Raw genomic sequence first — 14,389 nt, 5'->3', positions numbered from 1 at the left:
ATGGTCACAACTTCGGTGTGGGTGAGCGCATGAGATTTTCCTGACCAAATGAACGAAATGCGTGTTATTAACACGTGTTCTAAACGACCTAGAAGTTAATGTTGAATTATATTTAGGTGAAATTACTTAAATATCCCAACCAAATAAGGTAATGATCATCTAAGCCAACTTATCGTGGCCCTTGCAACCAACTTTTTTCTCTCCTGGTCCTAGTCAAGACTCAAGCAAGCTTTTTTGCTTTTTCTTTTTTTAATGAAATTATTATTATATGCGAGATTATAATGAGTATTATTGTATATTCTATTGTGATAATCTTTTGCTATAATAATTTACAGATATAAAATGTTGAACTGTTATTATTTGAATGTTCTCTATTTTTATTGTTATATATACTTATATGATTAGATTTGAATATTTATTGTTTGGGATAATTCTCATTGATACATACACCGAGGATGAGAAAAACCAACAATGGGCCTAGGAAATTCTTCTGCATCATATGTACAATGCACCATTCTGCTGCACCAAATCTCCAATTTTCTTTGTCCTCTTTTTTAATAGTCTTCTTCAATCCATAATATGGTCAAACTCCCTAAGTAAACCATGAAAAATAGAGATAATCATGAAAGAACATGCTTAAAGTCTCTTCAACGCTAAAGATGTTACTAAGATAGTTGGAATTACACTTGAAATCCTAAAAATATTCCATTTTTTTGTTTCATTTTATTTTTTTGTTTGTAACCTAAATGTGATATTGAATATCAAATTTGGCATACATTTAGAGCAGATATCGCAAAGTTACATAGAATATGCAACTGCGTGTATATTATTATTAACACACGCTTCGACATGAATAAGGGTTATAAAATTGTGGGTTCTTGTACTGGGTTGCTCTGTCTTTCATTTTCAATTCCTAAGAATGAGAGAATTATTTTATGGAATCCGTTTACAAGGAAGTATAAGAAGTTACCCACTACCCGTGTCAGCAAGCTTCGGCTTTCCCCAGCTTATCGTTATGGAATTGGATATGATGATGCGAACAATGACAATAAGGTCTTGAAAGTAATTCCATCATATGGGTTGGAATATTGTAGGCGTATTGGCAATGAAGCAGAAGTGTATAGTTTAAGACTGAATTCATGGAAAGGGGTTGAAAACTTCCCATATAGTGACTACAAGTTTTTGCGTAGCGCTTGTTTTGTGAATGGTTCGTTATATTAGTTAGTGTATTTTGAATCATATACGGTAGAGGCTCAAGATATAGAATCACCTTGTTTAATTGTTGCATTTAGTCTTGAGGTTTAAGGATGTCGGAGATTCATCTTATTTTGATTTATCAGTTTTGGATGGGTGCCTATGTTTTCTTAAGATAAATGATTCTAGTGCTGTCGAAGTGTGGGTGATGAAACAATATGGAGAGGAGTTCTGGTCTAGATTGCCTTTGCTTATACCTGATGGTTTCTATGATTTGAATGAATCTAACTCTGTTAAATCTTTAGCATATTCGAAGAATGGTGAAAAACTTCTACAGGTAACACAGCAAAAGGCTCTTATATGGTATGACTTGAAGAAGAGTGAGTAACAAGGTGTACACTTTTCCGGATGTGCTTCCATATTTTGATGCTACTTAATATGTGTTTGGAAAGTCTCGTCTCACTTGGTGATGGTAGCAAGTATGATGGATCTGCACAAAGTGCCTAAGGAAAAAGGAGATTGAAAGAAGTTTTACATTGTTGTTGCTTTCTGCATTATTTTGTTTTAAATGAAGTCACTCTAGCCAACATCAATAAAAATTTATTCAGTTGTTGCCCTGCTTATTGTTATATTGCTCAAGTTTGTTATTAAGAACCTAAGAATTTCCCCATGTTAATTGCTATCAAACTTCTGAATAATGTTATCAAAATCACATCTTTAATTCTTTCTGGTTGATGCCAGATGGATCAAGTGGACAGGGGCAGCTAAGGAAGCCAGAAATTGGAAGGGAGGAGTATGGCTAAACAGCATTCTCGTATAATCCATACTTAAGCATTATTATATCAGGCTTATGCTGGCTAGTTATTCAACAATGATGTATAGTGACTGATATCTGGACCTGTTTTGTTTTGCGCTTTTGATTTTAAAGTTGAAATGTAACTGCATGTATAAATGACTGGAATGGATCATTCTTACATCATTAGCTCTGCTACACTTTCACTTCACTCTCCTTAACCTGTTTTCTTTGGACTGAAAGGATAACAAGTGAATCAGATTATGAGTTTGACACTGATCTCATATTCTTAAGCATGCAATTTCAATATTGAACCTTTTTTACACATTTTCCAACCCTAGTTTTGACTTTTGAACACTTTTAACCTATTGAAGACCTAAAACCCAACGCCGCGAACGGAAATTTAGCTTTGATACGATGGATAAATTGTTATTACCATATTACTACCTACCTCTTATTTTTCCTCTTCTTTCTTTTTTTTTTTTGTTTTTTGATATTTCGCTACCTCCATCATATCTGCCTTCTTCATCTTCGTCCTCACCACTACCTTCTCTCCACCTCCATTTTCATCTCTGTCGCCACCATTATCGTTAGTATCACCACCGCCTTCATCACAACCACAATCATCTTTGCCACTTCCATCATCTCTGACGTTGTCCTCATAACTTTTGGTTGGTTGCAATGTGATGGAGCAGAATGCATCACATAGTCTGTAAAGCTAAGGCACTTTAGGGTGCTGCAGTGGAAGTGCAGATTGTCAGTTGTTTGTTGTTTGATTTTGCAGATTTCAGCTTGATAGCTGATTGCTTACTTTGCTGCTGTTGTTGGAAATGCAGATCGGTGGCTGTTGTTATTTGTTTGATGACAATAAAAGTCGGTTTTCAAGATTACCTAATTAATTTTGAATATGAATTTGTTAAGTGGCTTTTAATCTAAACCATTTAATATGTTGACATCCAATGGTCATAGTTATAAGTTGCTTAATAACCTATCCGAAACCCAAAAGGGATATTAGAAATTGTGTAGAATTAGAAGAGTTTTAACTCCATATATAAATAAGGAATGCCAGGCAGCCGTCCAAATAGAAGTTGTTTTCTGAAACACTTGTGAATTAACCTTCAAACCCCCCACAGGATGATGGAACTCGTGGAGGAATTGATCATAGAGATACTTATAAGACTTCTTCGTTTCAGATGTGTTTCAAAATCATGGTGTGCTTTGATTGACGGCCAAAGTTTCATCGCCTTACATCTACAACACTGCATCAAGACTAATAGTTGCAATTGTTATTTTCTCCCGTAACAGAATTCCTTCTTGAAGAATAAGCTCTTTACAGAATCTGATAAGGTGTACACATGTACCGCGAAATAGGAAATTGTGGTGGGTGTCTGCGATTATTAACTTGTCTTTTGAATTCTATTCACTAGAAGGAACAAGAAAATCATTCACTGCAAGTGTTTACAGGTTTCACGGTTCCGGTGCAGAACAAATGTTCCAGTTTGAAGCACCAGTGTTCGACCACCAAAGTGGTTTCCGTTTCAACATTTACTACTAAAGTCTCAGAACCAGCTTTTATAGATGATTTAATCAAAAAGCAAGTTTCTTACACTTCACTAATTCTTGATATTATTATAAATTTGTAAGTTGTATGATTTTAAAGTGATATATATATATATATATCTATCTATCTATCTTAACATGTATGAATAAATTAATAGAATATGATTATTAACGTAATTTTAATCGGTTTAATAAATAAAAACATGGCTGTGGTAAATTGCGCTGAAATGAAGGTGTAATGAAAATGACCTAAAATTTTTAAAAGTAAACTTTTACTCAATTTTATATTATCTAACAAGTAACAAATGAAACATGTAATGTCAATGATAAACTTCGAATTCGGAAACTAGGACCTGGCAGGCATGGCAGATGTCAATTTCAGACTGAGCCACGCGTTCATAGATGCAGCTCTGATTTCACTGTTTCCATAACATCCTCCTCACCACCCACGTCTCTTCAGTTGTTTATTAGACACTACTTCCTCGACTCGCGCAATCCTTCTCCCATTTACTCGGGCAATTTAAATTTGACTTGACGCTTTTTAAAATTCAAGTTAAGCTTTAAGTGACGGTTGTCCATACCCAACCAAACTTAAATCCACCCCTACCAGGTGTACGTTGATGCCCTTGTAATATTGAATAAACTAATAAAAAGCCCGAACCAATGGAGGAAAAGTAGTCCACCCAGACCTTACCTCGATTTTGTAGCCACATGAAATGACGTGTGATTTATTTTATTTTATTTTAGTTTTGGAAGTTGGTTTCTGGACTTTCATTATTTATTTGTAAGAATGGGATCCATTAGACAAAAGGATTTGCAAATGCATACCCTGTTCTTTCCATATTAGCTATATCATAGATTATTTTAAAAAAAAAAAAAGACAGTGGAGGATGATTATTCAGATCCGATTTATATAATCTGGAGATTCGACTGGCAGATATGTCATTGAAATAATAATTTGTTCGTTTTAATATGGAGAATTTGACTGAAAGCAGCGAAAGGAAAACGAAAAGGATACACATGGGTTCATGTACGGCTCGATTGAGCTACAATTAGTTCAAATATGATAAATTGAAGATTCAAATTCGAATTAAACTTTAATTGTGCTAGACACTGCACTGAGTCAAAGTCAATCCAAATACATGTGCCTACAAGAAGTTGTGCAAAATGACAGGACCCCAGTACAGAAACAGAGGAGAAAAGGTGAAATTGAGGAATCCCTTTCCCTCTTGTACTATTCTTGGCCATGTCACATCTCTTGATCCTCAATCACTTTCTAACACAGATAGATTGCCTTATTTACACTTTTCTGTACTTTATAAATCTTGGAAGCGGAAAATCTTGTTGTAAAAAACATTGTCTAAAGAAAAACATCCATCATGGCATGCACAGCTTCACTATTTACAAATTATACATAATATTCCAAGCTCCTTGAATATCCTTGGAAAAAATATATATATATCCATATGCATTGCTAATGATATCTGACCCGAAGGCCAATTTCAGACCACTTGTCTGGTGGTTTCTATTTGTGATTCAACCAATGAGAAAGAATCTGGTCTCCTGGATACATAGAAATAGCAATAGCTACAAACTGATAACTATGTTAGCTCCTTAAAAAATTCAAGGACTCACACACAAAATAAAAGATAAATTTCAGATACTCCATGGTATTTCCAAGTTTAAGATTTTTTTTTACTCTATTGTGTTTGCCATTTGAAGGCGAATCTTTCATCATTCATATTTAGATTATAAAAGATATAAAAACATAACAATAAAATTATGTATCCTAACAACGCGAACTAATGTGTATTCTATTAAAATTCTTGACCACAAAGCTTGACATATCATTCCTACGAAAGTATAAATTAGAAGTAATTAGATAAATTACTTTGCTATCATCCATCCTCCGGGTAAAAGATCATGAACTCTTAAGTCAAAAGGAACCAAACAAAAATATGAAAAAAAAAAAAAACAATTAATTGGAGTCAAGAACTTACATCTTCTCACTTGGGCCTGTTCTGCATTTTTTTTTTTTTTTTGATTGATTACAGAACCAGCTTAAATCCCTTTGACAGGAAATCATCCCTGAAACATTCCAGCTCAAATCAAATACAGAAATATAAACTTAACATGATCCCAATAACATTCCAAAGAAATTGAAAAACGAGTTCAGTTATTTCACCTCTTCTTCCTATAATGATTCCTGTTTTTCTCTTGCTTCTGCTGCTTCTTCTCATCAATGAGTGGAATGAGGCTTTCCACACACATGAATGCCCCAAAAGAATCAGGTGCACCTTTAATCCTAACAGTCTTAAGTCTTTTCCTTTTCCATTCATACCAAACAAGCTTTTCACCATTCACATCCAAGAGAATCTTTTCACTATCATCACCATCCCCACATTCTTTTAAATAAGCTAAAGGCTTTAAGAACCTAAATGAAGAAATTGATTTGCTCCGTTCAATAGAAAACAACTTACTCCATGTTTCCTTCACCCCATATTCTTTCATCATCCATACATCAACCTTAACTTGATCATAGTTCAAAATCACACACAATCGCCCCTCTAAAACCCCCACATCCAACACAAAATCCCTCTCATTATCACCATAATCAGGCTGAGGCAACACTTTGAACTCTTCAGCCACTAGATCAAAAGCAACAATCAAATTACTAACACCCAACTCAGGTCTGCGTGGCAGCACCCAATGTAAAACCCCACAAACATAAACACCATATCCTCTTCTATGCATAAGATGGAAATAAAACTGAAACATAAAGCTAAGATAATTAGGCAGTTTCTTGATCCGTCTCCAAGAACTAGTTTTTAAACTAAAAACCTTAACTTCATACTCACTAAACCAGCCGTTATTATCATCCTCATCTTGTTTAAACCGCACCATTCGAACCACTTTATAGTCATCGTTAACATGGTCATAACCAAACCCAAAAAACACAAAACCCCGAATGCAAGAGTCATTCGGACGCTCAATCAACTCAACCGGTAAGTTAAACAGCTTTCTCGTCGAAGGGTTAAACAGAACAATATCCTGGTCAGAATTAGACAAAGCAAGCAAGCCATTGCATGAACCAAAAACTTCAGTCCCACCCCAGATACTTTCTGGGTGGTCGTCACTAAAAGGGGTAGCTTCATCCAGTGAATCAAGATCCGCAGTGTAAAGATGCAAACCTTTGAGGATCAAAACGAGATTGGATTTGGTGGAAAGGGAATATTTGAGATGATTTTTGATGAAATCTGGACGGTCGATAAGGGAACAGAATGGTTTGGAAAGTGCCCGGAAACGTAGAAGAGTTTTAACGGGTAAGCGGTAAAAAGTGTCGGTTAAAACGTCAAAGGGAAACTTGGACATCTTTCTGGAGATTGAGGCTTTGATTTGACGGAGGAAAAGGAGACGGGAAGGTGAAAAAAAGAAGAGTGTAGAAGATGGAAGGCAAAGGAACAGAAAGAGAAAGAAGAGGAAGTGTGAGAAGGATAGCTAAAAAGAAGGCATGCAAGCTGATGTTTGCCAAAGAAGATAAAATTAGGTTTGGATCCATCTTTGGGTTTGGCTTGGAATGGGAAAGTGGGCCTTCAATTTTGTGTGAAATTTTTCATTTTTCTGTTGAATTTTCACGTTACAAAATGGGTTGGACTTAGTTTGAACAAAATCCAAACTCGATATTAATTTAAAATTGAAATAGTAAGTTCAAAATCAATAAATTGGGATTTGAATTTTATGAAAAAATAATTTAATTTTATGTTCAATCTAAGTAAATTCAAGTTTGAATATTTAGATTTATTCAAACTTGATTAGTTTGGTCTAAACTCAAATTAAAGTTTGATTTGAATTGCTCCAATTGAATCAAACCCATCATTCCTAAGAAGTTTTAAACATAAATCCCCAGAGAGAGAGTTAATGAATCAACGGGAATAAAAAAACATAATGGTTTTTCATAAGCAATAGATTTAGATGTGACTAAGAATTATAACAAAATGAAATTTTGTTTATATATAATTTTAAAATTTTAAGATATAAGGTAACGAATTATTATTTTTTAATTAAACAGATCAAATTTCGTTTTTTACTTTTAAAATGATTAAATTTTGTATTTTCTTAGTAAAGAGACAAACCTTTCAATTTTTTCAATTAAAATAGATAGATAAACTTTCATTATTTTTTATTAAATATTTCAAACTAACCATTTTGCTCCTTTAAAAAAATAACAATAATGTTAATTGGGGAATACTTAAAACTTTAGTCACTTTCATAAAAAGTTTTGAATGTTTAATTCCTTTAATAGGAATAATTGAGTGTCAAATGCTTTTATAAAAAAAAAACAAAACTGGGTTTCTATGATTGGGGAGTATTTAATCCAAATGAAGTAGAGTATAAAATATAGAGTCGATACAAACTTGAATTAATCTATAATTTTTAATTTAAACTCGTAGTCTTTTAAATTAGTGTAAAGTTTGTATAATAAAAATTATATAAAGTTAAATTCGTATTGAGTGTTACAAATTGAATCTTAATAAGTGATTTTACCTTTTTTTCTTAAGTTAGATTAATTAATTTCATTATATTTTAATTAAAGTTGAATTTAATCTGAATTGTTTAAACTTAAATTTATACTCAAATCAAGTTTAAACCAAGGATTAGATCCATTAACATAAAATGAATTGAGTTCAAATAAATTCAAAATATTTAAGTTTTAACTAATTTATATCAAATTCAAAATAAAATTATTTTTGAATCTCAATTAGTCGATCTTAAGTTGATTCTGTAAAAATTAAATTGATTTCAAATTGGGGTTAATTAAGACTAGATTCAAATTGAATTCAGCTTTACTTTTATATAGTTATAAGGACAATGCATCCCAACGAATCCATTTTAACTTTAATTTACTATCATAGGCTTTAAACAATATCGCTTTCATATATTTTAAAGATAAAAAAAAAGTCTATTGTGTAACATCATTGTTGTTATAATATTTTAGACCAAATAACTATTTGTCCACCAAATGTTTAATGCAAATCTATTTTTCATCGGTTAATTAACTATTAAAAATTTAAAAATTTATCTATTTATTAAATTTTACTATTATTGTTAGAGATAAAATTGTTATTTATCAAATATTTAAAAAAACTAAAAATTTATTATATTTTTATCTAGAATTTAAAATTTTAACAAATATCCCCTAATCAAAAATTTGAAAAATTAATATTTCTCCTAAGATTTTTTTAGCCATGTTGTCAGTGGTCGAAGTTAGCATTGACTTCTCCTTTCTCCCTCTGAGCTTCTCTGCAATGGAACACCACCAAGACTAACAAGATGGTGGCCTAAAGACCAACATTTCACACAAATCTTTGTCAACTCTTCATGACGAAGAGCGATGTGAAACATCGATCTTTGGCATCCTTTACTTTTGGGAAATGTTGATTAGACTCTAATTCGTGTTTCTTGAAGACGAAAGGCACCATAGAGATTGTGCAAAATATCGATCTTTGAGTTACTGTCCAATCAATTTAGGTGGTCTTCTATCATAAAGAAGCTGGAAGTGAGAGAGAAAAAGGTTGTTGTTATCTCCAATCATTGATAATGTGGTTAAGAAAACTTTAAAATAAAATATTAATTTTTCAAATTTTCAATAGAAGGAGATTTGTTAAAATTTTTAAATTTATGAGAAAAAATGTAATAAATTTTTAATTTTTTTAAATATTTTAATAAAAAATAATTTTCACTTGATAATTAGAATAAAATTTAATAAATAAATAAGTTTTTAAATTTTTAATAATTAATAAATAAAAAATTAATTTACATAAAACCTTAGGCGGAATATAGTCCTTTGGCCATATTTTAAGTGATAATTAAAGTAAAATGTTAAGTTTCACACGAATACAGTGATGGTTGTTGGTTATTCACATGCTGATTGGATTTGACCCACCACATAATTCATGTTATAATTCCGTGTGAGAAGGGAGGAGAGCTGATTGGATTTGACCCACCCATCACATAATTCATATTATAATTCCGTGTGATGAGGGAGGAGAGCTGATTGGATTTGACCCACCCATCACATAATTCATATTATAATTCCGTGTGAGGAGGGAGGAGAGCCACATGAATTCTAACTGCAATCAATGTTTGTCATAGGCATAGCTTTCGTGGGCCCATTTGTTACATTATTGCACTCAATTTGGCATCTTCTTCCATGGCTTTTGCAAACTCCACACGTCCCTGTGAAAGCCGTAATTGAGCTGCGCCGAGTATCATTTGACTTGAGCCTGAGATAAAAATGTCTTATTTGAATTCAATTTGATAACTAATAATTAAATCTAGCGGCTTTTAAGGATATAACTATAAAAATTTAACCAGACCAGGAACTCACCGAACCAAAGCGCAACAAGCACCCGCTCGACTCAAGAACAGAAATTGAACACGAGCTGCTCGGCTCATTTGGGGCCTTTGTCTCCTATCCTATTCTTTAGACAAGATTAGCATGAACACCTGTAAACTATGCTGACGTGGAAGCTTCATCTTCATTATCATGTCAAAATTAACTACTGCAATATCAATTAACATAATAAAACCAATCAGACTCAACTTCTCATCCATTACGCGATTATGTCTCATTTTCATCTCTATCGTCACAGTCTTCTGCGATCCAATGAACAAACAGGCTTGAGAGGAAGAACCCAGTTGTTTTTCTCTGATTCCTTCATGCCCCCACAATAATTGGAGTAAAACAGAATGTCAATTGTCCATGCAAATAATATAATTCCTAATAATGGAAATTTATTTGCTACAAAACAATGAGGAAAATGCCAAAACTGAAAGAGAAGCCGTCTGCAAATTCTCTTATTTCCAGATATAAATACATCCCCAGTTAAAGCCTCTGTATTTCACCTTTTAGCCATCGCATGAATCATTTTCAGATCATCTCCTCAGAATAAAGACGGTCATAATATGGCTCATATCGATTCTGATGATCACAAGTCTCCTCTTCTTCCTAATGTTAATCCAATTTTACAGTCACCAGGCTCTCAACATTCCTTACTAAAATGCATCTTCACTCTTAACAATTTCTACATTCTGCTGGGGCCCCTGCTGTGCGGTGCTGTATGTGTTTGTGTGAATCTTGATGGGCCGGAGCCGAGCGGAGCCGGAACATGTTGGGTGTGCTTGCTTGGGTGTTTTCTTGGTGGTTCACTGAGGCTGTACCCATGCCTATAACTTCCATGTCTCCCTTGTTTCTGTTTCCCCTGTTTGGAATATCTTCTTCTGATAGTGTTACTCACTCTTACATGAATGATATCATTGCCCTTGTTCTTGGAAGCTTCATTCTGGCTCTTGCTGTTGAGCAATATAACATTCACAGAAGGCTGGCCTTAAATGTAAGTGTTCCTCTTACCTAACTAATTAACATATTGTTATGTCAATTCTTTACTTTTCAATTCATGCCTAGAATATTCTGATCTGGGGAGCAGATAACTTTGCTATTCTGTGGAGAGCCATTGAACCCACCAAGGTTGCTTCTGGGATTAAGTGGCACCACGGCGTTTGTGAGCATGTGGATGCACAACGTGGCTGCGGCTGTGATAATGATGCCAGTGGCCACTGGGATCTTACAGAATTTGCCCAGCCGTCCCATTCAATCTGATGTTATCAGGAAGTTCTGCAAAGCATTGGTTCTCGGGGTGACATACTCAGCAGCTATAGGAGGGATGAGTACACTGACTGGTACAGGTGTCAATCTGATACTGGTTGGGATGTGGAAAAGCTATTTTCCTGAAGCAGAACCAATTAGCTTCAGTAAATGGTTCTTTTTTGGATTCCCTTTGGCTTTACTTATTTTCTTTGCTTTGTGGGTTGTATTATGTATGTTGTATTGTTCAAAGGGCTCAGGGGAAGCTCTTTCTGAGTATCTAGACAAAACCCAACTCAAAAGGGAGCTTGAAATGCTAGGTAAGAGCCTTTACTTTATCATTTGTGACGCATCATTGATTAGAAATCCAATTACTGGGATCTTAGGCCTTTCAATGTTGTGAACAGGTCCAATGGCTTTTGCTGAAAAGATGATTCTAGCTGTGTTTGGGATGCTAATAGCACTGTGGATGACAAGAAGAATAACAGATGAAACTCCTGGTTGGGGAGCACTTTTCCATGGGCGTGCTGGTGATGGAACTGCCAGTGTGAGCAGCATTCTGTCACTTAGAACAATAACTGAGTTACAATTCTTCATGTTTACCCGCGATTAATATCAATTTGTGCAGGTTTTGATGGCAACCTTATTGTTCATAATTCCTAGCAAGAAGCAACATGGAGAAAAACTGATGGACTGGAACAAATGCAAGAAGCTACCATGGAACATTGTATTACTTTTAGGGGCTGGTTTTGCCATAGCTGATGGAGTAAGAACTAGTGGACTTGCTGATGTGCTATCAAGAGCCTTAGACTTCTTGCAGGCAGCTCCATATTTGGCTATTGCACCTGCAGTCTGTCTCATAAGCGCTATAATCACTGAATTCACATCAAACAATGCCACCACAACCCTCGTAATTCCACTTCTGATCCAAATAGCAAAAACCATGGATGTGCATCCTTTACTCCTCATGGTTCCTGGCGCCATTGGAGCACAATTTTCTTTCTTGCTGCCAACAGGAACCCCTTCAAATATTGTTGGCTTCACAACCGGGCACATTGAAATTCAAGATATGATCAAGACAGGCTTGCCACTAAAGATTGCTGGCATTGCAGCTCTTTCCTTTCTAATGCCTACACTTGGTAAATAATCTGACACAGTCTTTGTTGATCATTAACAGGTGTTTGCGTGTATGTCAGTTTGAATTGATTTCGGCTATTGCAGGTGTCTATGTGTTCGGGACAAACGGTGAAGTTCAGTAGCTGAAATTAGCTCTGCAACAGTCTTTTGCTTTCTCCTCTGTGTCTTGGTAAAAATCCATGAAGCACTCCTTCCATAATATTAATAAATATTTTTGGATTCTGTTATGATATTGACTGGTGCCATCAACTTGTGCTGAACATTTAAACCAGCTTCTTGTTACATTTTTTAAGTTTTAATTAATATTTGAATTGATTTCAATCTTGAGTCGACCATTAACTTTACTCCAATTATTTTAATTTTTTCGTTTATTTTTTGAAATACAGTTTCAGGAAAAACTATTTAAAGACTTTATCATCCTGCAAAAGGATTACTAATGTTATTGAATAAAATCCAGTTCGATGGTAGTTATGGTATCATCTTTCCCATACAAAATTTAGTAATCTCTTTCGTCAGGATATTGATTAAAATATATTTTTTTTATATATATAATATTTTTTTAATTATACGTATATAACTTAAAATATTTTTAAATTTAATATTTATTTATCTAATTGAGACTCCCTCAATCAAGATATAAAACTCACTTCTTCATTTGATCAAAACTAAAAATATGAAGTGAAATGAGATAAAAAATTAAAAATTTCTGATGAGTTTGAAATTGAAAAAACTGATCCAATGATTGATCAATCGATCAAATATTTAACTAACTAATTTATTTTTAAAAATTGATTAATTATAACTAGTCGGTCAATCATTCAATCAATCTCAAATCTCATAATCTTCTTATTTTTAAATGTTAAACTTATTTAAAAAATGATTATATTTATGTAATAAAAAAATAATTATATATGTATAAAAGATAAAATAAACCACTATTTTAACCCATATCTCCTTTTATTATACGGACATCACTAATCCCGTGTCAATTCTTTTAAGCTAAGAAGGTTAAAAATGGTAATTAGTTTGTAATTACAAATTAGAAACTTAATTACTATTTTTAACTTAATTTTCTTTTCTTCAAATCCAACGGCTACAAATCAAACGGCTACAGATCACACGCTACCGGACCCCACCATGTCGGTGTCTCCGCAATTGATTCCGCCGCGTCCAGCCCACGTTATTGTCTAAAAATCATCCTCTATAAAAGCCTCCAAAGTTACACAGATCCCAACACAAACACAAGTCTCAACAGTTACAAAATGAAACAATCTGGCCGTTATCTTTTCCTCTCCGTCCTGCTCCTCCCTCTCCTGGCGGCCGCCGCCGTCTTGCTGGGCGGGTGGAGCCCCATAGAGGACCCCAAGGACCAGCACGTGGTGGAGATCGGGCAGTTCGCGGTGAGCGAATACAACAAACAGTCAAAGGCCCAGTTGAAATTCGAGCAGGTGGTGAAGGGGGAGACCCAGGTGGTTTCCGGCACCAATTATCGGCTGGTGGTGGCGGCGAAAGACGGGAGTGCGACGAACAATTACGAGGCTGTGGTGTGGGAGAAGCCGTGGTTGCACTACAAGAACCTCACCTCGTTTAAGCCTGTGAAAAAGATGCCTTGAACTGATCTGTGCGTGCATTTAATGTAATGTAAGAAATTAAAAAAATGTTATGGATATGTAATAGTTTTATCAAAATATATGTGATCAGAATAAACGTTTCAAACTTTTCAGATTTGGTCTCTAATTTGCTCTTTAATTGTTGTTGTTGTTGTTGTCGCGAACTTTCAAGAATGTGGGGTTAAAAGTTAATGAAAGAATATTGAACCCAGCAATTCTTTACTTGAGGATGACTCAAAATTAACTAATTGAAACATGAATTTGGTTGGAAATAATTTATCTTGAGGTTGATTTAAGTTGCTTCAAACTCAAATATTCATACCCACTAAGACTCAATTTGATTATAAAAATCGCTTCAATCATTAGGCTCAGAATGGATTTGTTTAATCTGACCCTGGTCCCTAATTGAGAATAATAATAATATACTCAATCTCTTCTAATATGTTCATT

General features: G+C 34.2%; 4 protein-coding genes and 1 long non-coding RNA gene across 5 annotated transcripts; 4 read left to right on the top strand and 1 right to left on the bottom strand.

Annotated features, from left to right (window-relative positions):
• Positions 1-849: 849 nt before the first annotated feature.
• Positions 850-1,582, top strand: LOC123218842 (F-box protein CPR1-like). The gene is made up of 2 exons (XM_044640496.1): positions 850-1,207; positions 1,293-1,582. Exons 1-2 carry the CDS (start codon positions 850-852, stop codon positions 1,580-1,582), a joined length of 648 nt encoding a protein of 215 aa, XP_044496431.1.
• Positions 1,583-2,918: 1,336 nt separating this feature from the next.
• On the top strand, positions 2,919-3,677 carry LOC123219412. Its single transcript, XR_006502877.1, has 2 exons — positions 2,919-3,367; positions 3,452-3,677. It is a non-coding gene; the product is annotated as an uncharacterized LOC123219412 (long non-coding RNA).
• A 1,163-nt stretch (positions 3,678-4,840) lies between these two features.
• Positions 4,841-7,062, bottom strand: LOC123219411 (F-box protein CPR1-like). The gene is made up of 2 exons (XM_044641369.1): positions 5,733-7,062; positions 4,841-5,635 (listed from the first exon to the last, which is right to left on the bottom strand). The coding sequence occupies exons 1-2, from the start codon at positions 6,917-6,919 to the stop codon at positions 5,596-5,598; spliced, it is 1,227 nt and encodes a 408-aa protein (XP_044497304.1). The 5' UTR covers positions 6,920-7,062; the 3' UTR covers positions 4,841-5,595.
• A 3,377-nt stretch (positions 7,063-10,439) lies between these two features.
• Positions 10,440-12,650, top strand: LOC123218938 (tonoplast dicarboxylate transporter). The gene is given in 6 exon segments (XM_044640592.1): positions 10,440-10,703; positions 10,706-10,941; positions 11,035-11,512; positions 11,600-11,739; positions 11,821-12,331; positions 12,414-12,650. Coding segments are annotated over 6 exon segments (1,593 nt in total). The 5' UTR covers positions 10,440-10,513; the 3' UTR covers positions 12,452-12,650.
• An 888-nt stretch (positions 12,651-13,538) lies between these two features.
• LOC123218939 (cysteine proteinase inhibitor 5-like) lies at positions 13,539-14,052 on the top strand. The gene has a single exon (XM_044640594.1). The coding sequence runs from the start codon at positions 13,592-13,594 to the stop codon at positions 13,940-13,942; it is 351 nt and encodes a 116-aa protein (XP_044496529.1). The 5' UTR covers positions 13,539-13,591; the 3' UTR covers positions 13,943-14,052.
• The last annotated feature ends 337 nt before the right edge of the window (positions 14,053-14,389 follow it).

Source organism: Mangifera indica, chromosome 6 (assembly GCF_011075055.1).
Source record: "Mangifera indica cultivar Alphonso chromosome 6, CATAS_Mindica_2.1, whole genome shotgun sequence".
Taxonomy (NCBI): Eukaryota; Viridiplantae; Streptophyta; class Magnoliopsida; order Sapindales; family Anacardiaceae; genus Mangifera; species Mangifera indica.
This window is presented reverse-complemented; position numbering and strand designations above follow the sequence as displayed.

What these genes read in the sequence shown, in the direction of transcription:
- LOC123219411 (XM_044641369.1), bottom strand. Translation starts at nt 6,919, where the DNA reads ATGTCCAAGTTTCCCTTTGACGTTTTAACCGACACTTTTTACCGCTTA. An exon ending in AATCATTATAGGAAGAAGAG is followed by an intron (nt 5,636 to 5,732) that starts GTGAAATAACTG and finishes GGAATGTTTCAG; the next exon opens with GGATGATTTCCTGTCAAAGG.
- LOC123218842 (XM_044640496.1), top strand. Translation starts at nt 850, where the DNA reads ATGAATAAGGGTTATAAAATTGTGGGTTCTTGTACTGGGTTGCTCTGT. An exon ending in TAGCGCTTGTTTTGTGAATG is followed by an intron (nt 1,208 to 1,292) that starts GTTCGTTATATT and finishes TGTTGCATTTAG; the next exon opens with TCTTGAGGTTTAAGGATGTC.
- LOC123218939 (XM_044640594.1), top strand. Translation starts at nt 13,592, where the DNA reads ATGAAACAATCTGGCCGTTATCTTTTCCTCTCCGTCCTGCTCCTCCCT.